The sequence below is a fragment of the Barbus barbus genome (assembly GCF_936440315.1).
Source record: "Barbus barbus genome assembly, chromosome: 15".
In the NCBI taxonomy this organism is placed as follows: Eukaryota; Metazoa; Chordata; class Actinopteri; order Cypriniformes; family Cyprinidae; genus Barbus; species Barbus barbus.
The window spans coordinates 22,499,185-22,523,324 of record NC_136743.1 but is presented as its reverse complement, the minus strand read 5'-3'; the positions used below and the strand labels follow the sequence as shown (position 1 = coordinate 22,523,324).

The window sequence follows — 24,140 nt, the reverse complement described above, 5'->3', positions numbered from 1 at the left end:
TCTTATTTAACACACATACATTGCATTCCATGGCATTGATTTCACATAAATGCCCAACTACATCTTTCATTTTACACTTGGCTGTATTTGCCATTAATACTGCACCAAATAAACAATAATTTGATGTAACACACTTAATATGATCCTAAATGAACCTTATTGAACAATACTGAAATTATTGAAACTATATTAACTCACCAAGGAACTCGTTTACATGTACATCAGAAGAACCAGGGAAGTTCCAGATGATACACGTTCTCAAAATGTCATTCTCGGGCATAAACTGCTTCTCTCTGAATCCTTCGTTAGAGATATATATACACACACACTGTATTAGCTTTTAAACTCGCGCTAATATTGCGTCATTGACATGCGGTCAACACATAACGTGAACAATCATATCACTTCACTCATTTTACCACTACTTATTTCTACATCGTCATCATATAAATGATTTAGAGGCATTTATACAACTCTTACATCAATTTCTCGACTCAATCAGAGCTTCAAATCTCCCGGAGCAGCACAAGCATCTGCTCGCGTCAGAGGTTCACAGAGAAAAGAAAGTTCTAGAAGGCGCTGCTCTCTAAAAGTGCCGCGATAGCGGAATTTTCCATGACGTCACTCAAAATGCGATCTCATTGGAGGCTTATGTAAAGGGAGATAACGCTATTGGACATATTTATAACATTCAATATTTTATATTTCTCCATTTCTATATAATTAATTATTTTGTTTGCAGTCTTATATTTGATCTGAAAGTATGATCTTTCATACTTTAACTCTGTTGTTTAATTTGGAGTGCATTTTGTCTCTGTCCACTGGTAACCTGGGTTACATAATGTTAATACAAAATATACCAGCCTAACCTTACTGTAAAGTGTTACTAAATATCCATGACTGACTGTGTGAAGTCATATCTTTTAATTCACAGAGTATCTAGGAGTCTGTGGTTTTGAATCGACCGAATATTATATGCTTTTCACAAAATGCAGTATAACAGAAAGCCAAAGAACATGTTGTTCCTTGCTGGATAACTACAGCTAAAGCGGTCACAGATCTGAGATCTTAAGGGAGTGTTATTCGAGTACTTTATGAAAGCATTGAGTTGATTGATTGAAGTCAGCGAACATCTAACAAACAACACACTGAGAATAGTCCAGAAACACACACAGAGACAATATTTTGTACAAAAACCAATTACTGAACTTTATTACATCGAGTTTTTTTCCTGCAACATTTTTTATTCCAGTTTTCTTATTAACAAATAGAAAACAGACTGTGTATACAACAGATCGAACCTCTACAGCACTAATCATTCACAAGGTAAAAATGAATTTGCCAACATATTCCGAACGTATGGCCAGGTCTCCCTTTAACATGCCGGTTGTAATCAAGCAGGCATGAAATGACGTCCTGTAGGAATTGTTTTTAATTTGACTTGTGCTGCCTCACCCCGCCAAATACCTGGGGTGTGTAGATAATACAGTAGATATAACTTTTGTACCATGAATAGTTTCACACACAGCAGTCTCTCGTGTAATTTTCTCTATGTTGGTATATCAAGAAGAGTCCAGGATATAACGTTTTGAGAGAATTATGGACAATAGAGCAGAAGCTGTTTATATACTGTATCTATAATAGTATTTATATTTATTCATAATTATAAATTTATGTATATATATATATATATATATTTCTGTATAAAAAGAAGAGTTGGATTAAACAGAGCTGACTCTCCCTTGGGGGAGTGGTTTATACTGTACAGGTGCCAATGGCTATTGGTCTCATTTCAATATCAGGTCTTCAAATCTCACAGAGAAGCGGGGTGCAAGGGGCACTTTTCGTTAGGATTGCGTTCAGTTCCTGGTAACGTCCCTCACGATGAACACGCTCCCTTCAGAAGGTCGTAATGTATTCCTCTCAAATCGCATTTAACCCCTACAGAGTTCTGTACAGTGTCGATTTTATTAGTTAGTTGATTTGCTTTCCCCTACAAAAAGCTTTTATTAATTTAGTACCACTAACCCAAATGCATACATCTCGCAGTTGGAGATTTTTCTTTTATCATTGAGACAGAACATTAAAGGCTTCTTTTACCTGCTCCTTTTAGCCCAATTAGACCAATTCTACATAACGAAGAAAAAAAAAACCCCCAGTAAAATCATGTTACAAAGTCAAACCATCAGCAGCTTAGAGAACAGCGGTTCTCTAGTATTAGTATCAGGAGCATGTTAAAAATACATGCTCTTGTGCTAAAATAACCTATTATGAAGAAAATAAAAATAAAACAATACCAATTAAGGAAAAGGTAGACCCACGGAAAAGGCCATTAAGACAAAAGATGTTAAAGATGATTAAAAAAACACAAATATTCTAAATAAGAATAATAACAATATTGTCATACTGATTTTTAAAAAAATAATAACAAATGATAACCATGATTTTTGTTTTTTCCAAAAAAAAAGAGCCAAACAGGAAGGGGGAAAAAATAAACGAAGAATTATTGCTACCAGTAGCCTTCAACTGTGGTGTGGGTTGGTGTACGCTAAAGAGAAACTAGAATATAGTTTTTGTAGATGGTGCTTCTTGATAGAGAGTTGTCTATATTTCTTAAAGCAATCTCTTGGTGCCAGTCAATAACGGACTGCTGTGATTGGTTAACCAGCCACTGGATAGCCTGCCCTTCCCACCCCCCAGATCTCTGTACAGGATGGGGATGGGGAATGGTGGCTCAGAAGGAACACTTGGTGCACTCCTGAAGAGTTGTACCAGAGGGCTGTGGTCCAGGAGTGGTTACGTTGCATAGTGATCAAAGCTCCCCAGGTACTCCAAAGCGGCTCTGTAGCACAGCTGGTACTGGTCCTGCAGGGGAAAAACCAGCGTGTGTCAGCGGGAGAAACAAACGCCTCCTTAGCTAATAACACAGAGTTGCTGACAAAGAGCTCATGCTCCATATCAACTGCTGCTAAAGCTGCTGTAAATGACTTTTTGGGACACCATGCATGAAAAGTCCCTGAAGTCACCACTGAAATAGGTGAAAGGTGTCCTGAGAAATAACACTTTTTTGTTTTGTTTCTGTTCTCCAACGGCTCTACAAACAACATTAGCATGTTGGCAATCAGAACAATTGGAGGCTGTTGGATAACTACTAATTAGTAATCAGTAATTCTAAATCTAAATCAGCAGCTTTAACCACTTATTGGACAATTGGTATTACAATTTTTGGTCAGTAGGACAGTACCTCTGTCTGCACCATGGCAGGCCTTTGTGTGCGCAGGGTCTTAACCGTCTGAAACAGATCCACCACACCCTCATATCTCATCCTCTCAAGAACAATACTGAGAGTGATGAAAACACCTGTTCTTCCCACTCCAGCACTGAAAAACAACAGCATCTGTTAACTTAACACCTGTTACACAAGGGTGAAGGTGTCTGTGTGACACGCAATACTGCAGGCTTGAGTGTAATGCAATAATCTGGGTGTCTGGAGTTTGTGAGGCTGTGACAGAAATTAAATTAAATTAATATAGTTGAACATTTAAATGTGGAAAAATGTGCAAACTTTACTTACTAAACATATTAAAATATTACATAGAATTCAACAATTTAAAAATGTGTAAATTTAAATTTTTTGGAAAAAATGACAACAGAAATGACGATTAAAACGGTATTCATTACTTATGTTAAAACATTACAAAAATAAAATTAATTATTTTAAACATTTTAAAACATTAAGTTTGTAAAAAAGGTGTAAAATTGTTAATTAAAAGTTTTTACATATTATTAAATAAATAAAATTAAATCATACAATTATAAAATTGTGCATTTATTATTAAATAAAACATATTTTAAAATGATTAAATTAAGAAATGACAATTTAAAAAATGATGTGTGTAAAAATAAAATGGTTTATTATTAAATAAATAATAAAATAAAACTAATCATTTATTATTACAGCTAAAAAATTGTCATTAAAAGAATTTGTCTAATAATATGTTGTGAACTAAATGTATCCATCCTCTTTTAATGTGTAAAATGTTTATTAGGTAAGTAGCTGTGCAATAATGTGCAGTCATTTGGTTATTGTTATAAAATGAACCTTCAATAAACCTTCAGAATGATAATTTGCTGATCAGTTTACTGTATATTATCCCTTCTCATATTTTGCTGTCTGTATTTACATTCAGAATTTAGATCACGATCAGCATACCTGCAGTGCACAGTGATTGGTCCATCCTGTCCAAACTGCTCCTTGGTTTTGTGAACTTGGCCAATGAAATCAATGAATCCCTCGCCAGTTTTTGGCACTCCTTGCTCTGGCCAATCAGTGAACTGGAACTGCCGAATGGTTCTAGATTGACCGTCCTAAAGAGAATAAAGGATTAACGGTTTATTAGGCTGCTGGTTTCACTCTCACATACGCACAAAACAGCTGGATGCCTCCGCAGCAGGGAGCCTCTGTCCATATGCTCACTGTATGACCGTGTGTATACACGATTTAGCTACAAGCTTATTCATAACCTTGGTACTATTTATAGCTGCCAGAAAGCTCTGAAGTGCCGTGTTGGTGTGAAATATCCCCCGCCAGCAACAGATTGCTCACAAACCCCAGCGGTGCCCTCAAGTACCATTCATATGACATTCATATGAAAAAACAAACACAAATAGCCCTCCTCAGGCAGATTCCTGCAGGTGATCGATGCACGTACCCTGGCATCTGTGACTTTAAACTCTCGCAGGATGTACTGGGGCATGTTGTATTCAGCCATGGGATCCACCACGAAGTACTGATAGCGGGCCGAGCGCTCAGCTGGCCAGTACTGATGACACTTCTCCTGCAGGATGTGGAAAAGTATGAGTAAATCTCCAGGATTTAAAACACCAGGATGTGAGTTAAAGGGAGGAAGGTGCTCTTACCCGTCCCATCTCTCTGAGTTTGGTCAGCATCACTACAATAGTGGAATTGTGCTCCCATAACATCCTCCAGAAGTCTTCAGTGGTCTCCGCTAGAGGGCCCTGAGTGGCAATATAGGCCTTCTGCTGTCTGTGGACACACAAAAACATCTTTTGAGACATTGATACAAAACAGGCAAATATAACCAGAACAATCACATGACCATGACAATGGCTAGAAAACAGCTGCGCCTTAATTGTAAGAATAAACTAATTTGTTGGTAGTCAACTAGTGGATTCTGTCTTGTTTTTTTGTTTTTCCTCAAGTACTGTAGAGTTCTAATTAGTGTTCAAAAGATGTTCTCAAAAGATGTCTCAAAAGATGTTCTTTTAGAATTATTTATATACTATTAGAGTGTATATATATATATATATATATACACACTCACACACACACACACACACACACATACATACGTATGTTCGTAAGTCGATAAAAGCATCTGCTAAGTGACTAAATGTTAATTTTTCAATTTTAGATTCAGTTTTAGAAATTGTGTAATAAGCTTTAGTAATTTGTATTAATTTTTAAAATATTTCTATTTGCTTTTAATTGTTTACTTTTTAAAAAATTTATTTTATTTGTAGCTTTTATTTCTTTTGAAGTTTTAGTAATTTTAGTAAATAAACTTTTTTATTATTATTTCAGTTAGTTGCCAAAGCAGTTATAAGATAACAATTTTCATTGAATATTTTTTTTTAATTTTATTTCAGATTTTGTTTAATCTATTTTCTTGTTGAATACTGGTCAGTTACCCTATTAATAGCTGCAACTGATTTTTATAAATAACTAAGAATCTAAGATTTTTTTCTTTATAATATGTTATATAATATGTCCTACTACCTCACAGATATCAATAAAGTTAGTGTTGTAAAAAATAACACCTCAGTGAAAAAAGTCCCTGTGACAACTTTAAACTCAAAACAGTAAAAAAGGGGAGCAACCACCCTTTTTAACCAATCAGAAATGCTCTCTGCCTATCAATCATCTTCCACATTTAGGTTTGCTGATACATCTTTGGAGGGTGGGTTTTGTAGAGAGGCCATTTTGTTGAAGGAATGATGAACGTCTAATTTAGCGGCTGGAAGAAGTTGTCAAACAATCACTCAAAAATGACAAGTAGATTGTGAATCCATTTACTATAATCTGCTGTTCTACCCATATATATATATATATATATATATATATATATATATATATATATACAGGTGCTGGTCATAAAATTAGAATATCATGAAAAAGTTGATTTATTTCAGTAATACCATTCAAAAAGTGAAACTTGTATATTAGATTCATTCATTACACACAGACTGATATATTTCAAATGTTTATTTCCTTTAATTTTGATGATTATAGCTGACAACTAATGAAAGTCCCAAATTCAGTATCTCAGAAAATTAGAATATCAATTAAGACCAATGCAAAAAAAATTATTTTTAGAAATGTTGGCCAACTAAAAACTATGAACATGTACAGCACTCAGTATTTAGTTGGGGCTCCTTTGGCCTGGATTACTGCAGCAATGCGGCGTGGTATGGAGTCGATCAGTCTGTGGCACTGCTCAGGTGTTATGAGAGCCCATGTTGCTCTGATAGTGGCCTTCAGCTCTTCTGAATTGTTGGGTCTGGCGTATTGCATCTTCCACTTCACAATACCCCTTAGGTTTTCTATGGGGTTAAGGTCAGGCGAGTTTGCTGGCCAATAAAGAACAGGGATACCATGGTCCTTAAACCAGGTACTGGTAGCTTTGGCAGTGTGTGCAGGTGCCAAGTCCTGTTGGAAAATGAAATCTGCATCTCCATAAAGTTGGTCAGCAGCAGGAAGCATGAAGTGCTCTAAAACTTCCTGGTAGACGGCTGTGTTGACCTTGGACCTCAGAAAACACAATGGACCAACACTAGCAGATGAAATGGCACCCCAAACCATCAATGACTGCACGCTTCTCTTGTTCAAGAGTGGCTTGACACAAGGAATGCGACAGCTGAAACCTATGTCTTGCATACGTCTGTGCGTGGTGGTTCTTGAAGCACTGACTCCAGCTGCAGTCCACTCTTTGTGAATCTCCCCCACATTTTTGAATGGGTTTTTTTTTTTCACAATCCTCTCCAGGGTGCGGTTATCCTTATTGCTTGTACACTTTTTTCTACCTCATCTTGTCCTTCCCTTCGCCCCTCTATTAATATGCTTGGACACAGAGCTCTGTGAACAGCCAGCCTCTTTAGCAATGACCTTTTGTGTCTTGCCCTCCTTGTGCAAGGTGTCAATGGTCGTCTTTTGGACAACTGTCAAGTCAGCAGTCTTCCCATGATTGTGTAGCCTACAGATCTAGACTGAGAGACCATTTAAAGGCTTTTGCAGGTGTTTTGAGTTAATTAGCTGATTAGAGTGTGGCACCAGGTGTCTTCAATATTGAACATTTTCACAATATTCTAATTTTCTGAGATACTGAATTTGGGACTTTCATTAGTTAGTTATAATCATCAAAATTAAAGGAAATAAACATTTGAAATATATCAGTCTGTGTGTAATGAATGAATCTAATAAACAAGTTTCACTTTTTGAATGGTATTACTGAAATAAATAAACTTTTTCATGATATTCTAATTTTATGACCAGCACCTGTATATAGTTTGGGTGTTTTGTTGACATGGCCACTGGGTGGCAGCAGCGTTCTTTGCTACAGCAGCTTGGGCAATCAATGTGCACATGGCACACACATCACTGTCTCATACAAACAGTGCCACGGGTTTGCAACTAATGAAGGTGCTGTAGGCGAGGCAATAACTTGGAACTGGGAGATTAAAGTCTGCTCAGGGCCTTGTTCCGACAAATAAAGAGACGGGGAGAAGAAGAGGAGAAATGGGGAGAGACGAGCCAGAATGAAGAGCAAAGAAGAATGAGAGACCCCCTCCCTCCCTCGACCACTCATTTCAGAACATACACACACACACACACACACACACGTCGCTACGAAGAACACAAAGCAGACGTCAGGGACACACTGCCTTTGACAAAGCCAAATTACCTCTATATTAATCATCCAGTTCTTCCTTGGAGGTTATTTTCCCCCAATCAAACAAAATGCAACACGAACATTAAAACGGTTATAAAGGCCGACACAAAAAGAGCTCTAATGACGTATCCGCTTGGCTGGCTGTAAACTAGTAAGAAGGTCAAGCGTGTTTCTGTGCTTATCACATTAACTTGCTGTTTAAAAGCAGCTTAATTGCTGCTTTTTGACAAGACAACAAGTCTCAGAGTGGACGGACCCAGAGTCTCGGCTAAATAGAAAGACGTGACCGAAGAATCGCTTTTGAAGCTCATCTGGTTTTAGAAATAAGACTGTATCAATTACATTGGCACAGGTTGAGCTTCTCCAGAGTAGCTCTCATTAAGTTTTAATTCAAACGAGAGGGGCTGATGTACCAAGCCCCTAGACATTTTCTTCACAGACTCTGTGGCATTTCGTGCCCACACTTCGTTTTACAGCAAACATGACTGGCCTTTTCTCACTCGCTTTTCCTTCTCTGATTTTTCTCAAGCATTCACCCCATTGAGAGCGCCTCCTTTTGTAATTCAATGAACAGCTGTCAGACAGAGTAAAGCAACAAAATATGTGAAGGCTGAAAATGTGTAGACAGACTACACTGTGCTGCTCATTGTTTAGGGGGAATATTGCAGTGAAGAAAAAAGAGAGTTATGGATCATCTCATTTACCACGTATGAGAATGAGTCTTGACGCCTGATGAAAACAGAACAGGAGGAACGAGAAGTAGGCAAGAAAGCTACTGATCAAAACCACTGCATTTATTTAGAGATAAATTAAAGGGATAAAAAAAGTTGAGCCAACTTAGAATTTGAAGGCAACCAGCTTTAGCAGATTTTTGAGTTTTCTCAACTTGTTGTTTTAAGTTTATACAACAAAAAAGTTGAGAATCTCCTACAAAAATAAATTGAGAACTCAAAAATCTGCTGAAGCTGGTTGCCTTCAAATTCTAAGTTAGCTCAACTTTTTTACTTAACTTTTTGTTTTTTTACAGTGTAGTTCACCCCAAAATGAAAATTCTGTTATTAATTACTCATCCTCATGTCGTTCAAAACCTGTAAGACCTTCGTTCATCTTCGGAACACAAATTAAGATATTTTTGATGGAATCTGAGAGCTCTCTGATTTTCTTTTTTGGGTGAACTATCCCATTAACTATTAGGAATGGCAACATACATTCGAATTTGGGCCCTGGATTTATTTTTGTACCAGGAAACACAGAAGCAAGCAAGCTCTGATTCATTGAAATGTGTTGGAGAGAGCAATTCATAATGCAACGCAACTGTGTGTGCAGTCAGTTTTTTCTTTTTAGATCCACAACTGACAGAATCTTGAATGGCTCTAACAAATATGTTTATAGCAGCTGCTAGGAAAAAAAAAAACTTTTAATCTAAACCTTGAGAATGAAAGCAAACATGCTCCTCCATGTTTTTGTAACGGTTTGGCACAGGCAGCTACCTGTATCCATCGATGCAGCTGGCATTGATGTAGTCAGACCCCTCCACTCCTCGGATTGGCTGTAGGCACACCCGTGTGGACTCAAAAGGCATGATATTGACGAGCCGGTTCTTGAACTTGTTGCAGGGCAGGTTGGCGCTGATGAATCGCGAGGTGTGGGCTTTGGAGTTGGCGAGTCTCTGTGGAAACAGTGTTGGGTTCAGAGGGCTTGAGCATAAACAAGCTGGCAGAAACATAGTGGAAAATGGTCTGAAACAGAAATTTTTTTAAATGATGGGGAACTGTGTCCTATAGAGCAAAACGACATTAAAAGTGTGTCTGTTGTGACTAAATTGAAGGTGAGCTGTGCAGCAGTACAGAGGGGTGTGGGAGTAACGGTCTGACTGGGAAAGCGAGGGCGTGACTGGCAGCGGGGCAGAGAAAGCACAGATGGACATCAGCAGAGCACACATAGAGACCGTTGGCTCTACTACAAGCTCTATCTGTACTGGGTACCCACTCCGGTCTTTGCGCCAGATGCTGTTTCTACTTCTAGAATCCGCTCTGAGTTGAGCATACTAGTTTTACCAGCATTCACTTATATCCCAACAGCACTATTAACAGATGGAACGGTAAAGCATTTTCAATAAAACATTTATTAGAGGTCTAAGGGTTTGAGTCATTAGGTTTGTTTAAATGCACCAATTTTTGTCAGTCTGAACAAATTCAGCCTGATTCCAGATTCTGATTGTTCAATTTATATAAGTACCCTAAACTTTGGACTCTGATTCACATTTTATGTGCATTATATGATAGTTATATTACAGTGACTAAAATGAAAACCATAAAAAAAAAACTAAAAAAACCTTTTCATTACTTGAAATCAAATTGAAATAAAATGTTAACTGAAAAAATTTATATATTTTATATTTAAATTAAATTAAATGATAAATTATTTCAATTAAATTATATTTTATATTTCAGCTAGTGGCCAAGGCCATTTTCTTAAAGTGTATCAAAAATTACGAAACATTATGCAAACAAAAAATACTACTAAAAATGACAAAACAACAAAATTCCTAAAACTTCAACTAAAACAAAATGTAAACTGAAAACGCATTTAAAGCATGAATAAAATAATAGTAATAATAGTATAATAATAGTATATCAGTGATGCTAAAATAATACTAATTATATGTATTCTAAACAAAATTTCAGCATGTGTGCAACGGTTTTTGCCATGTTCAGAAATGGAAAAGGCCACAACGATAATGTTACAAAACCTACTGCTACTGAAGATACCTGGTATGTTATGTTTTTTTTTTGTTTTAATTAAAGACAATAACACAGTATTCATTTGATCGTGTGATGTGCAGTCACCTTAAACTCCAGCTCCATGGCTGTGACGGTCTCTCCCGGCGGTGGCTGGGTGAGCTTCTGGATGTGGGCGTAGAGGTTTCGGGCAGGGACCTCTGTGTTTCCACAGGTGGCAGCCTCCAGCAAGGCTTCGTGGATGAAGATGTACTGGTCCTCCGTCTGCACCATGTAGTTCCTCTGGGCTCTCATGCATGTGACGTGGCCATAAATGTCTACCGTCTTCTCATGTTTCATCCGCTCCAGCATAGCGTCAATAACTATGAAGCAGCCCGTGCGGCCCACTCCAGCACTGAGATAGACAAACTGGTTACACTACAAACAAATTACTAAGGGTGCCAATTGATAAGATTTTTTAATAAATAAATTAAATCATTTACTGAACAAATTAAATATAATTACATATATAAATATTCCTATTATATTCCATAGTTGTATGGAATATAATGGAAATATTATCTAATATTCACTTTAAATAGATTAAAACATTTTTATCTTGGCAGCCTTAAAACATTTGAAACCAAACCTTTTCTACCAATTCCACCAAGCAAACCTACAACTGTTCACTTTACAAGAGAGTTTTATAAGTGAAAAGGTCAGCAGTAAATGAAACACTGGGGACCGGCGCTAACCTGCAGTGCACTACCATGGGTCCAGCATCAGGAGGGTTGCAGGCTTTGACCCTGCGCAGGAAGGCTAGGATGGGGGTGGGGTATTCAGGCACTCCGTGGTCTGGCCAGGCCATGAACTGGAACTGCCTGACCTCGCGTTTCTCGCTAGAGCCATTCTGTTTGAGCAAAGTGGGAGAAAGGAAGTTAAATGGCTGAAAATGTGGAAACTTACTATATGAGAGGAAAAGGCAAGCAACTTTTTACCTTGTAAAGGGCAAAGGTGCGCACACTGTAAGTTGCCAACTCAACAGCGTCAAGCATGGTCACTTGGATCATTCCGTAAGTCTCTGTGCCACGAATGGGCCAATACTGGTCACACTTGACCTGTTTAAGAGGACAAGAATGAGAAACAGTCAAATGGTGCAGTAAATGACCCTCTCTGAGTTTACCTCAATGAGTAAATTCTGAATGCTATAAGAAATTACAGACACTCAAACGTATATAAATATATTGTTATCAGGAACAAAATGCCATATTTTACGGCCTTGTGATGTTTCAATATTTATATATTAAGGTTTCCACAAAAATATTAAACATAACTGTAAGCACAAAATCAAAAATGTCAGAAATGTTTTTTTTTAAGCACCAAATCAGCATATTTGAATGATTTCTAACGGATGAGACACTGAAGACAGGAATAATGACTGCTAAAAATTCTACTTTGTCAGCACAAAAATAAATTATATTTGAAAATGTACCAAAATACCAAACTGTTTTTTTTTTTTGGGCAATATTTCACAATAGTACTATTTAACAGTATTTTTGATCAAATACATGCAGCCTTGATGAACATAAAATATTAAATTTTTCTTCAAAAAAGCCTGACACTATGAAACATCTCTATATTTACACTCATACTTAATTCCAAGACTGTTGTAATAATAATACTCAATTATAATAATGTGACTATAATTTAAAAATATAAAAACATATGAATAATGTTGTTTGTTTTTTACATCACCAGCAAAATATAATTATATAAAATATTCAATATTCAATATATCAGCCAACTGTACTGATTTCCTATGCAAGTATCCTTATTACTAGGGCTTATATTTATACAGCTTTACACAACAGGGCTCCAGACAAAACAATCGAGTAAGGAGCCATTGGCTCCTATAAAAGAAAAACTTAGGCGCCAAATTATTTTTTTAGGTGCCACAGAATAAAAGTTGTTTATTTTATTATTATCATTTTATTTTCCCCCTCTATTTTAACATTTCAATCATTTTGTCATGTGTTTATGTCTTATCTTTTCTAGGCTTTATCAGCATTTTAATCCATCTTGTAGATGATCAGGTCGACCGGGGGACTAAGGTTCACTTAAAGTGTGAATTAAATGTCTTTTACAACTTGAAATATACAGTCACAAAGAATTGTTCGTTACACAGAATCTGTACCAATATCATGGACCATAAGCATCACTTGGCAACTGAGTGCAGTGCATCCTATAAATGTTGTCACGTCTTTCACACATTCAGTCTGTTTTTCTTCATTAGTAAAATGCAATTTTATAGGAGGAGTTGAATCGTACAACAGAATAAGTAAAAATATTAATATGCAACAGCACATAAATATAGCAAAACGCTCCTCTTTATAGTTATTTTTCTAGCTGACTGATGAGTTTATGGACACTGTGTCAGTCCTTGTCTTGTGTTTCCCCTCCTCTCGTGCCCATATTTGGCCTTCCTGTTCCTATCCTCGTTCCTTTAATTAATAGTTAATGTGTCCCCAGCCCTGCATGTGATTGCCCCACACCTGTTTCTGTTCTTCCTTGCTAATTTCCCAGTGTTTATAATCCCTGTGTTTCCTAGCCCCTGTGTCCGGTCTTAAACGTCATTGATGTTCGTCTCTCCCCAAGCTCCTCGTCTCCTTGTGTGTCTCTCTCCTAATAAATGTGATTATTGGAACCCTACGTCTCCTCGCTCCTTGTGTCCCGAGAGGGAACGTGACAGAAGACCGGACCTACAACAACACGATGGCTGAAGACAGGCTTTGGTGTCTGCGGCAGGATGGTCGGGAGTTGGTAGAGTATGTTGAGGAGTTCCTTGAGCTTTCCAACGAGGTGAGCTGGATTGACGCCTCACTCGGTGTGTGTTTTCGGTTTGGGTTGGACAAGGATGTCATCAGCTGCGATATCCCCACGTCCAGTTTTTCTCTTATCGGGCTGATAAATTATGTCCTCAATGTACATGGCATTGATTTCGAAGTCGAAGAATGTCAAACTGATCTTCGTCCAACCCAACCCGAGAACAACCCGGCCTCACCAGCTCACCGCTCGCCAGGACCCTCCACATGCCCTGCCAAATGTTCCGGCCACCCAACTCTTCCCAGCACTGCTGCTGTCCTCAGCCCAGAGCACCCGCGCAACCCCGCGCTTCAAGAGCGCCCTCCTGAGTTCCCGCTGGTTCCGTCCAGCCCTCCTGAGTTCCCGCTGGTGCCGTCCAGCCCTCCTGAGTTCCCGCTGGTGCCGTCCAGCCCTCCTGAGTTCCCGCTGGTGCCGTCCAGCCCTCCTGAGTTCCCGCTGGTGCCGTCCAGCCCTCCTGAGTTCCCGCTGGTGCCGTCCAGCCCTCCTGAGTTCCCGCTGGTTCCGTCCAGCCCTCCTGAGTTCCCGCTGGTTCCGTCCAGCCCTCCTGAGTTCCCGCTGGTTCCGTCCAGCCCCGCGCTTCCAGAGCGCCCCCAAGTGTCCGCGCTTCCAGAGCGCCCCCAAGTGTCCGCGCTTCCAGAGCGCCCCCAAGTGTCCGCGCTTCCAGAGCGCCCCCAAGTGCCGGCTCCACGCACGTGCCCTCCCGTGCCGGCTCCACGCACGTGCCCTCCCGTGCCGGCTCCACGCACGTGCCCTCCTGCGTTTCCGCTGGTTCCATCCAGCCCCGCGCTGCAAGAGCGCCCGACAGAGTCCGCGCTGCAAGAGCGCCCGACAGAGTCCGCGCTGCAAGAGCGCCCGTCAGAGTCCGCGCTGCAAGAGCGCCCGTCAGAGTCCGCGCTGCAAGAGCGCCCGTCAGAGTCCGCGCTGCAAGAGCGCCCGTCAGAGTCCGCGCTGCAAGAGCGCCCGTCAGAGTCCGCGCTGCAAGAGCGCCCGTCAGAGTCCGCGCTGCAAGAGCGCCCGTCAGAGTCCGCGCTGCAAGAGCGCCCGTCAGAGTCCGCGCTGCAAGAGCGCCCGTCAGAGTCCGCGCTGCAAGAGCGCCCGTCAGAGTCCGCGCTGCAAGAGCGCCCGTCAGAGTCCGCGCTGCAAGAGCGCCCGTCAGAGTCCGCGCTGCAAGAGCGCCCGTCAGAGTCCGCGCTGCAAGAGCGCCCGTCAGAGTCCGCGCTGCAAGAGCGCCCGTCAGAGTCCGCTCCTCTGTGGCTCCCAGGGGGGAGCCTCCCCAAGAAAATTTTGGGGGGGGGGTAAGAGGGTCACAGCCTGTGTGGCCGGGCCAAGGGCCAAGGCCACACGACCCGAAAAAAATAGGCCGTGGCCTCCCGAGTCCTCTGACCCGCCCTGGCCTCCCGAGTCCCCTGACCCGCCCTGGCCTCCCGAGTCCCCTGACCCGCCCTGGCCTCCCGAGTCTCCTGACCCGCCCTGGCCTCCCGAGTCTCCTGACCCGCCCTGGCCTCCCGAGTCTCCTGACCCGCCCTGGCCTCCCGAGTCTCCAGATCCGCCCTGGCCTCCCGAGTCTCCAGATCCGCCCTGGCCTCCCGAGTCTCCTGACCCGCCATGGCCTCCCGAGTCCCCTGACCCGCCATGGCCCCTGGAACGGGCACCGCCCTGGAGGCCTCCAGAGCGCCCACCCCCCCTCCCCATTGGATGGTGTTAGGCGTGAGGACACGCCTTCCGGAGGGGGGCGTAATGTCAGTCCTTGTCTTGTGTTTCCCCTCCTCTCGTGCCCATATTTGGCCTTCCTGTTCCTATCCTCGTTCCTTTAATTAATAGTTAATGTGTCCCCAGCCCTGCATGTGATTGCCCCACACCTGTTTCTGTTCTTCCTTGCTAATTTCCCAGTGTTTATAATCCCTGTGTTTCCTAGCCCCTGTGTCCGGTCTTAAACGTCATTGATGTTCGTCTCTCCCCAAGCTCCTCGTCTCCTTGTGTGTCTCTCTCCTAATAAATGTGATTATTGGAACCCTACGTCTCCTCGCTCCTTGTGTCCCGAGAGGGAACGTGACACACTGAGTGGTTATTCTGAGGTAAATGTATTACAATGCAATGTTTACAAGCTTTATACATTACCTCAGTTTGAAACACTGAATGAGCTTTTACATAAAACATTTCAGTAAGTTGTACTATAGGCTTTCTTATTGCCTACCTTTTGATCATGTTCATTTCATACTATAGTAGTAAATCGAAATATATAATGGGTTCACTTGCTGCTTTAACTGAGGTGCTAAAGAGATCGCGCCTGAGCATTAAGTGCGATACTCTCCGCTCGCGCGATCTAGACGCATACACGGACCGTGTGGACGCGGGGTACTGGTGTTTATATTACCACCTTTCAGGTCTCTCTCACTGCATTCAGCAGACTGTGTGCGGCAGAGACGAGGACTGTTTGAAACTCTTTTCAGTAAAACTTTGATGCGCATCGTCTTATGTAAGTTTAATACGTGAACATAACAAAAGATGTGAGCGCAAAACAATCGGGAAAAAAGTCCTTTCATGCAAATTATATATAGTCGCCAGTGGCGACCTCAGCAAAAACTTCACTCGCAAATTAATATTTTTGGTCGCAAATGCGACCATTTTAATCGCAGTTTGGAGCCCTGCACAAGCATACACAGTTCACATTTGAATGGTGATAATTTTACTAATTTCATTACAGTATTGAAATTACTGAGTTATGGCAAAGGTGTGCCATCTGCACCCAATCATTCACAAGGACAAAGCTTAGTTTTGAATTGAGGACAACCCCTGTTAACAACAAAGTAGAATGCATCCAAATATCATTTAAAATAAGACAAAAGCAGTAGAAATTTCTCTAAATGGTTTGTTTTGTATAGCATTCAATCTACTCCAGGCAAAGAACAACTACAAATGACGTAGAGTTCATTTCTTCTTCAAGGTAGGTCCTGTCAGCAGTGAAACTAGGCCAGTTCTGTCTCTGCTGGAGGTTTTCATCACATGGCTTGGAGACGCCCTTTACCTATGAAGCAATGCTTTACAGGTGCACTGCCTTGCCAAAACCCATTCATTTACCACGCTAGCTCTGCCAACACATGTCTCTTTTTCTACAAGCCTTTAGCTCCAATCTGACCTCCCATCCATCAACAAAAACCTGAGTGCACGCATTCTCCAGGGGGAGGAATTACAGGTTATCTACTGTCAGATATGACATTTGAGCTGAACAGAAGACTAGTCGACAGACTCACTCTCTCACCAACCCTAGGTGCCACTGGCCTGTTGCTGCGCCCAGCACAACAGCGCACTAAAAGCCCACATAGTGATTGGACTCATAGAAACGCAGGTCCCTTTAGTGCCAAGCACAGACGGATGTTTTATAGCACAAAGAGAGTTGTGAACCATTGTACTGTGTCATCCAACAAAAATGATGGCAATGGTATTTTGTCTTTTATTTTATTACTATATTTTGTGAGGTTGGATAGGAGCTCTACTACTATACTACTATTTTGGAGGGAATCTCAGGGCAAAGAAAGTGTGTTATTTGTAAATAGAGTTATGTACTCTGTACTTACACTACCAATCAATGCTTCTTTTTTTTCTTTAAGAAATTAATACCTTTATTTTGCTAGGACTTTCATAAAATTATGCCTAAAAAAATCTTACATTACATTACTTTTTTCAATAAATGCTGTTCTCCAAACGTTGTTCATCAAAGAACCCTAAGTAATGGCTGTTGAATATTCATCTCTGCCATCTCAGGGAAGAATTACATTTTACAGTATATCAAAACAGAGAACACATTTTAAATTGTAATAATATTTTACTACCATTAATTGTAATATTACTCTTTTTTTTTTTTTTTTTCCCCAGATTTTTTTAGCCTGTGAGCATAATGACAGTCGGAGCAGCTAGCCTTGTGGGTAATGCACCGACACACAGCACCATGGCACTACGGGCGTCTCGAGTTCGAATCCCGACTCGAGGATCTTTCCCAATCCCACGTCCCTACAGTACCTCTCTCCCACTTCGCTTCCTGTCAGTTCTGATCTGTCTTATCGTAATAAAGGTGAAAATGCCAAAGAAAAAATCTTAAAAAGGTAAAAAAAACCTAAAAACTATATCTAACTTCTGAATGGTAGTGTAAAAAAACAACAACTAGGACAACAAAACAGAATCAAGATTTGCTTTAAATATTTATTTTTGATAAAAAAATTTTTAAGTTATTGTGAATATAGTGTGTGAATATTTTTTTGCAATAAATATTTCAAATGATGTAGTAAATACTATACATCGTATATGAATGAACATTTCAAATTTAGTAAATATTCTAATTCATATATGAAATAACTCCTATTTCAATACAACATTTAGTATTATTCAAAATTATAAATAAAAATGAATATTACATTAAAATAAAATAATAAATTGATTAAAAATAGCTGAGGGAACTACTAAGTAAAAGTTAAATCGCATACAGTAACTATTAGTTTTGAACTTACTACTAGTAAGCTACTAAGTACTAGTACTGGTACTAAACTACTAGTAGGGGTGTGCGATATGACGATTTTTGATCGTGGACGATAAAAATGTCTCCACGATCTGCTTTTGAAGAAATATCGTAGTATCGCGCTACCGTGCACATTGTCAAATACAGTTCTGGCGCCGCCGTCTCTATATACTGTACAACACGACATACAGCAGTAGAGTTACTCAGACAGGACACTGCACTTATTCGCGATCGCAGAAGTACATTATTTGCACACAAGCCTTGCTGGTTAAATGTTTAATTCGCGCGCTGGTCTGACGTGCGCTTGTTCTGAGCGCATACACCTGAAGCACGCGCACTAAAACGCCTGTCTAACAGCGCCTGATTACTCAACTAAGTTATATTTTGCGCTAATACTGTCAAAACACACAAGGTTTACATACAGACTGAGTTGGTTATCTCTAAAATGAAAGTAAATAGTTAAGAGAGAAACGGATGCGTGCCTGTACTGTATATTAGATGCGTGCAGCTCTTAAAGGGACAGGACACTAAACATGCTGTCGACTGTCATTAAAGGGATAGTTCACCCTAAAATTTAATTTCTGTCATTATTTACTCAGTGGAAAACCAAACAGTTGCTGGTCTACATTGACTTTGATAGTAGGAAAGAAAAATCCTATGGAAGTCACTGAGGACCAGCAACTGTTTGGTTTTCCACCTTCTTCAAAATAGCATTTATGTTCAGCAGAAGAAAGAAACTCATTCCGGTTTAAGACAACTTTTGAGTAAATGATGATATAAAAATACAACATTATGACAGAATTGACAGACAGATGACAGAATATTAATTTGTGGGGGAACTATTCATTTAACGTTAACAAAACAACAAAACACAAAGAGAAAAATCACTCACTGTTCTTGACTGAAAAACTTTAATACAGTTGCTTTAGGAATCAGTCTATCTAGTGTTTTATTTTTATATTTGTTCATTCAATTTCATTGAATGCTCTGCTAAATACACCTATTGTACCTGGAAATAAAGCACTGTTTGTTTTATTTGTATATTATGTGTATTTGTAATGTGTATCTTTGTTCTTATTTTTTAATAAGAAAAATAAAATAATGACAAAGATTTTTTATCTTCGCCCACTTTGGCCTAAATATCTGCCATGCATCTTTGTCTTTCTAGTTTGGCTGTAATGCTCAGACAACTTGTAAAACCAAAATAGTAAAACTAACAAAGAATCGGGATAAAAATCGTGAATCGTGATATTTCTATAAAAAATCGTGATATGATATTTTTCCCATATCGCCCACCCCTAACTACTAGTACTAGTTTTTTGAACTTAGCTGATCAAATCAAATCAAATCACTTTTATTGTCACATCACCACAGCACGTGTGCCTTCGTGAGTGAAATTCTTAAGAGCGTGCTCCAGACACTGCAAAAACAATTTACATATAGACATTACCATACATACGTACAGACTTATACAGATGACAATGTGTAATATACACATACATATACTCAGTACACACAGTGTACTATTAGACAGACATACAGTTACCGATACACATTATACACAGTATGTAGTACACATTCTACGTTATATACACACAGTAATATGCGAAGATGCAGCAGATTATATATAAACCGGATGTGCAAATGTCATGGATGTGCATTGGATGGTATCCGGTGCTGGCAAAAAGATTGTTGTATTTGTGCAGTAGTGTACTGGTAGTCCAGTTTGAACTGTGTGGAATTAAAGTGCAGTGCGTATACTGTAAGGTGGGATTATGCTGTAGGTATATTAGTTTTGACTGTTCATTAGCCTGATAGCCTGAGGAAAAAAGCTATCCCTCAGTCGGCTAGTGCGGGATCGGATGCTGCGGAGACGTCTTCCTGAGGGCAGCAGAGAGAGCAGTCTGTGGGACGGGTGGCTGGAGTCACTGATGATCCTCCGGGCTTTCTTTATACACCGCCTGGTGTAGATGTCCTGGAGGGAGGGAAGCTCACCTCCAACAATGTGACGGGCAGTTCGCACGACCCTTTGCAGAGCTTTGCGGTTGCCAGCAGTGCTGTTTCCAAACCAGGCGGTGATGCAGCCTGTCAGGATGCTCTCCACAGTGCAGGTGTAGAATGATCTGAGGATGCTGGGGTTCATTCCAAACTTCCTCAGCCGTCTCAGGAAGAAGAGGCGTTGGTGTGTCTTCTTCAGCACTGCATCTGTGTGAGCGGACCATGTGAGATCCTCAGTGATGTGAACACCGAGGAATTTGAAGCTGTTTACTCGCTCCACAGGTGTCATGTCGATGGTGATGGGTGTGTGTTCTCTGCTCTGTCTCCTGAAGTCCACCACCAGCTCCTTGGTCTTGTCGATGTTGAGTGAGAGGTGGTTCTCTTGACACCATTTAGTCAGGGTTCTCACCTCCTCTCTGTAGGCCGTCTCATCGTTGTCAGTGATCAGGCCTATCACCGTTGTGTCGTCAGCAAATTTGACGATGACGTTGGAGCTGTGTGTTGCTGTACAGTCGTGTGTGTACAGGGAGTACAGGAGTGGGCTGAGGACGCAGCCCTGAGGAGCACCAGTGTTGAGGGTCAGCGGGGATGAAGTGTTGTTGCCCATTCTGACCACCTGACATCTGCCTGTCAGGAAGTCCAGGATCCAGCTGCACAGAGATCCGTTTAGTCCCAGAGTCTGGAGCTTCTCAACCAGTGTGGCAGGCACTATGGTATTGAATGCTGAGCTGTAGTCCACAAACAGCATTCTCACATAGGTGTTCTTATTTTCCAGGTGGGAGAGAGCAGTGTGCAGGGTGAAGGCAATAGCATCGTCTGTGGAACGGTTTCTGCGATATGCAAATTGTAGGGGATCCAGTGAGTCAGGCAGCACAGAGCAGATGTAGTCTCTGATGAGTTTCTCAAAGCACTTGCTGAAGATGGGTGTCAGAGCAATGGGCCTCCAGTCATTCGAGCATGTGATTTTATTTTTCTTTGGTATGGGCACAATGGTGGATTTTTTGAAGCATGCGGGAACCACAGACAGAGAGAGGGAAAGGTTAAAAATGTCTGTGAAAACCCCGGCCAGTTGGAATGCGCATGCTCGGAGCACACGGCCTGGGATGCCATCGGGACCCACAGCCTTGCGGATGTTCACCCGTCGGAAGGATCGGGTTACATCTGCGACAGAAAAGGAAAGTGCGCTCGCCTCTTCTGCTACAGCCGCGGGAGCGCGCTCTGTGTGGGCGGTGTTGTGAGCCTCGAAACGAGCATAAAAGTTATTAAGTTCGTCCGGTACAGAGGCGGCAATGTTCACAGTAGCTGGTTTATTCCCTCTGAAATCTGTGATGTTGTTGATACCCTGCCACATGCTTCTTGCGTTGTTGGTTTTGAATTGTTCTTCAACTTTGTTTTTATATTGTCGTTTGGCAGCTTTGATTGATTTCCTGAGATCGTAACTGGCTTGTTTGCGATCGTCAGAGTTTCCGGATTTAAAGGCAGATGTCCGCGCTGACAAGGCTGCTCGAACATCGCTGTTAATCCACGGTTTTTGGTTGGGGTAGATGCGGATTGTTTTTGTCGGTACTACATCCTCTACACACTTCCTGATGAAACACGTTACAGTATCTGAGTACGCCTCTATGTCGTCATCAGACGCTGCCCGGAACATGTCCCAGTCCACGTGATCAAAACAGTCCTGTAGTATAGCGTCTGATTGGTCCGACCAGCATTGAATTGTCCTGAGGGCGGGTGCTTCTCGTTTCAGTTTCTGCCTATAAGCAGGCAGGAGCAGAACGGAAGTGTGGTCCGATTTGCCGAAAGGTGGGCGGGGGAGCGATTTGTAGGCGTCCCGGAATGGAGAGTAGCAGTGATCAAGTACACGATCACCACGAGTGTTGATGGTGATGTGTTGAAAGTATTTTGGAGCTATTGTTCTGAAGTTGGCTTTGTTGAAGTCCCCCGTAACAATAAACGCTGCATCTGGGTACGCGGTTTCCTGCTCGCTTATATTCCCATACAGTTCCTTAAGTGCCTGGTCTGTGTTGGCTTGAGGGGGAATGTAAACAGCTGTGATTATGATCGCTGTAAATTCCCTCGGTAGCCAGAATGGTCGACACAGAAGCATATGAAATTCCAGATCAGGGGAGCAGGAGGATTTAATAGAGTGTAGGTTCCTTTCATCACACCACGAGTTGTTGATAAAGAAACAGACGCCCCCGCCTCTGCTTTTCCCTGTGAGCTCTTTCGTTCTGTCCGAGCGGTGCACGGAGAACCCCGTGAGCTCGATGGCTGAGTCTGGAACCACTGCCGACATCCAGGTTTCTGTGAGGCAAATAATGCAGCAGTCCCTTGTTTCCCGTTGGTATGAGATGCGTGCCCGCAGTTCACAGAGTTTGTTGTCCAGTGACTGAACGTTAGCCAGCAAAATAGTTGGGAGAGGAGGTCGGAGGGGACGGCGTCTGAGTCTGACAAGGATGCCGGCTCTCTTCCCCCTTTTCCGGCGGCGTTTCTTCGGTCGCGATCGTGCAGCCCAGACAAAGGGCTCTGATGCGGTGTCTGTAAACAAGGCGCCGGCGTTCAGGAACTCAAAGTCCGGTTTGCGTTGCGCGACGAAGGAACCAATGTTTAAAAGCGTGTGTCTATCGTAGACAGTTATACTGACAACATCTAACACGTGAAACAACAAAATAACAAATAAAACATAAAAAACATAAGAAAAACTGCAGAGTTTTCTTGGAGCTCGCAACACGGCTGCCATGCTCGGCGCCATCTTGGTGTGTCTAGATGTTTAATACTGTGTCTTAACTTTTCTATGCCCCTGGTACTCACCCTGGACTTCTCTTCCAGTCTGGTCATCATGACGATGGTACTGGCTCGCTGCTCCCAAACCATCCTCCAGAAGTCGCTCAGAGTCTCAGGCAGAGGGCCCTGCGTGGCAATGCAGGCATTTTGCTTACGGTAGCCATCAATGTAGTTGGCATTGATGTAGTCGCTGCCTGGAACACCTATAGAGAGAGACAACAATTCACTGGTGGCCCACTTATGCCACTATTTGTGCTAATTGCATTCTTCCCCAAACATACACACATCTGTCACCATAATGAAATGTTAAAGGTCAACACATTTGTTTGACTTTTACCGTCCACAGGGGTGAGAACAACTCTCGAGTGGTCGTAAGCAATAACGTTGGCATAACGGTTCTTTGGCTTGTTGACCTCCAAGTTGGAGTTCTCCCATGTGAACTGCTGGCCTGGATCAATAGACTGCAGGGGAAAGATGAGAGGACAAAGAGAAGAAGGGGAGAGAGAGAGTGAAATCTGTTCAGTCTTTTGAGGCACCTTGTTTGAAGCTTGATACCACAGAGTGCCGCAGGGGTAAATTTGAACTAGCATCACTTCAGCAAGAGAGGCTTTGTTTCTATAGCAACCCGACGTTTTGAACAGAGACCCGCAAGAACCAGAGCTGACTTTGCCACCAGGGGTTGTTAGAACTGATGGACTGGCAAAGCTCAAGAGTGGTAATTTGGATCCCTTTGTGGGTATATTGCAGTTCTGTTCCCTTACTAGTGATCATCTGCCCTGTAATAACAGCAAGTTCATCTGCTGTATTATCACAGGCAACCAACAGATGGCTTAGTGCACACTGACACCATAATTCAAACATGATCATTGTAGGGGGCTCCGATAATAGTACCACTGACTCGGTACGTCTGTACCTGAGCTCATCGGGGCATATGGCTTTGATGCTAAAGATTACACTGAGAGGGGGGAGCGTTCAGATGCTTGGCCCGGACTAATGGATTACTGGTGTCCATGTGGACTTCATGCCTGCGCTTGATTTTGTGCCTGCTGACAGGAGCAGAGAGGGAAGAGCAATGGCTTAGGAATAGCAGACCCGACAGGGAGAGTGTGGATTTATGGAGACAGACAGGAAGCTCTAAAGAGAGAGGACAGATGAACACATCTGGAGGAAAAGCCTGCATGTATCACTGGCTGCTCGCATGAGGTGATGCCCTGAATGGGTAATATACGTTCCAGGAGAGGCCTTTTTAATACAGGTCAGTTGTCTGCAATGTAC

General features: G+C 41.6%; 1 protein-coding gene across 2 annotated transcripts in view; it reads right to left on the bottom strand.

The window, feature by feature from the left end:
• Nucleotides 1-1,236: 1,236 nt before the first annotated feature.
• LOC306881721 (receptor-type tyrosine-protein phosphatase F-like) overlaps nucleotides 1,237-24,140 on the bottom strand; it is a 161,886-nt gene continuing 138,982 nt past the window's right edge. For both annotated transcript variants that reach the window (XM_079435952.1, XM_079435951.1), the window contains 11 exons: nucleotides 23,203-23,326; nucleotides 22,893-23,068; nucleotides 11,689-11,808; nucleotides 11,446-11,600; nucleotides 10,820-11,105; nucleotides 9,461-9,639; nucleotides 4,921-5,047; nucleotides 4,713-4,838; nucleotides 4,214-4,368; nucleotides 3,245-3,380; nucleotides 1,237-2,865 (listed from right to left, as the gene is read on the bottom strand). In XM_079435952.1, the coding sequence (XP_079292078.1) occupies nucleotides 2,797-2,865; nucleotides 3,245-3,380; nucleotides 4,214-4,368; nucleotides 4,713-4,838; nucleotides 4,921-5,047; nucleotides 9,461-9,639; nucleotides 10,820-11,105; nucleotides 11,446-11,600; nucleotides 11,689-11,808; nucleotides 22,893-23,068; nucleotides 23,203-23,326 (1,653 nt within the window). In that variant the 3' untranslated portion in view covers nucleotides 1,237-2,796. The remainder of the gene's footprint in view (nucleotides 2,866-3,244; nucleotides 3,381-4,213; nucleotides 4,369-4,712; nucleotides 4,839-4,920; nucleotides 5,048-9,460; nucleotides 9,640-10,819; nucleotides 11,106-11,445; nucleotides 11,601-11,688; nucleotides 11,809-22,892; nucleotides 23,069-23,202; nucleotides 23,327-24,140) is intronic.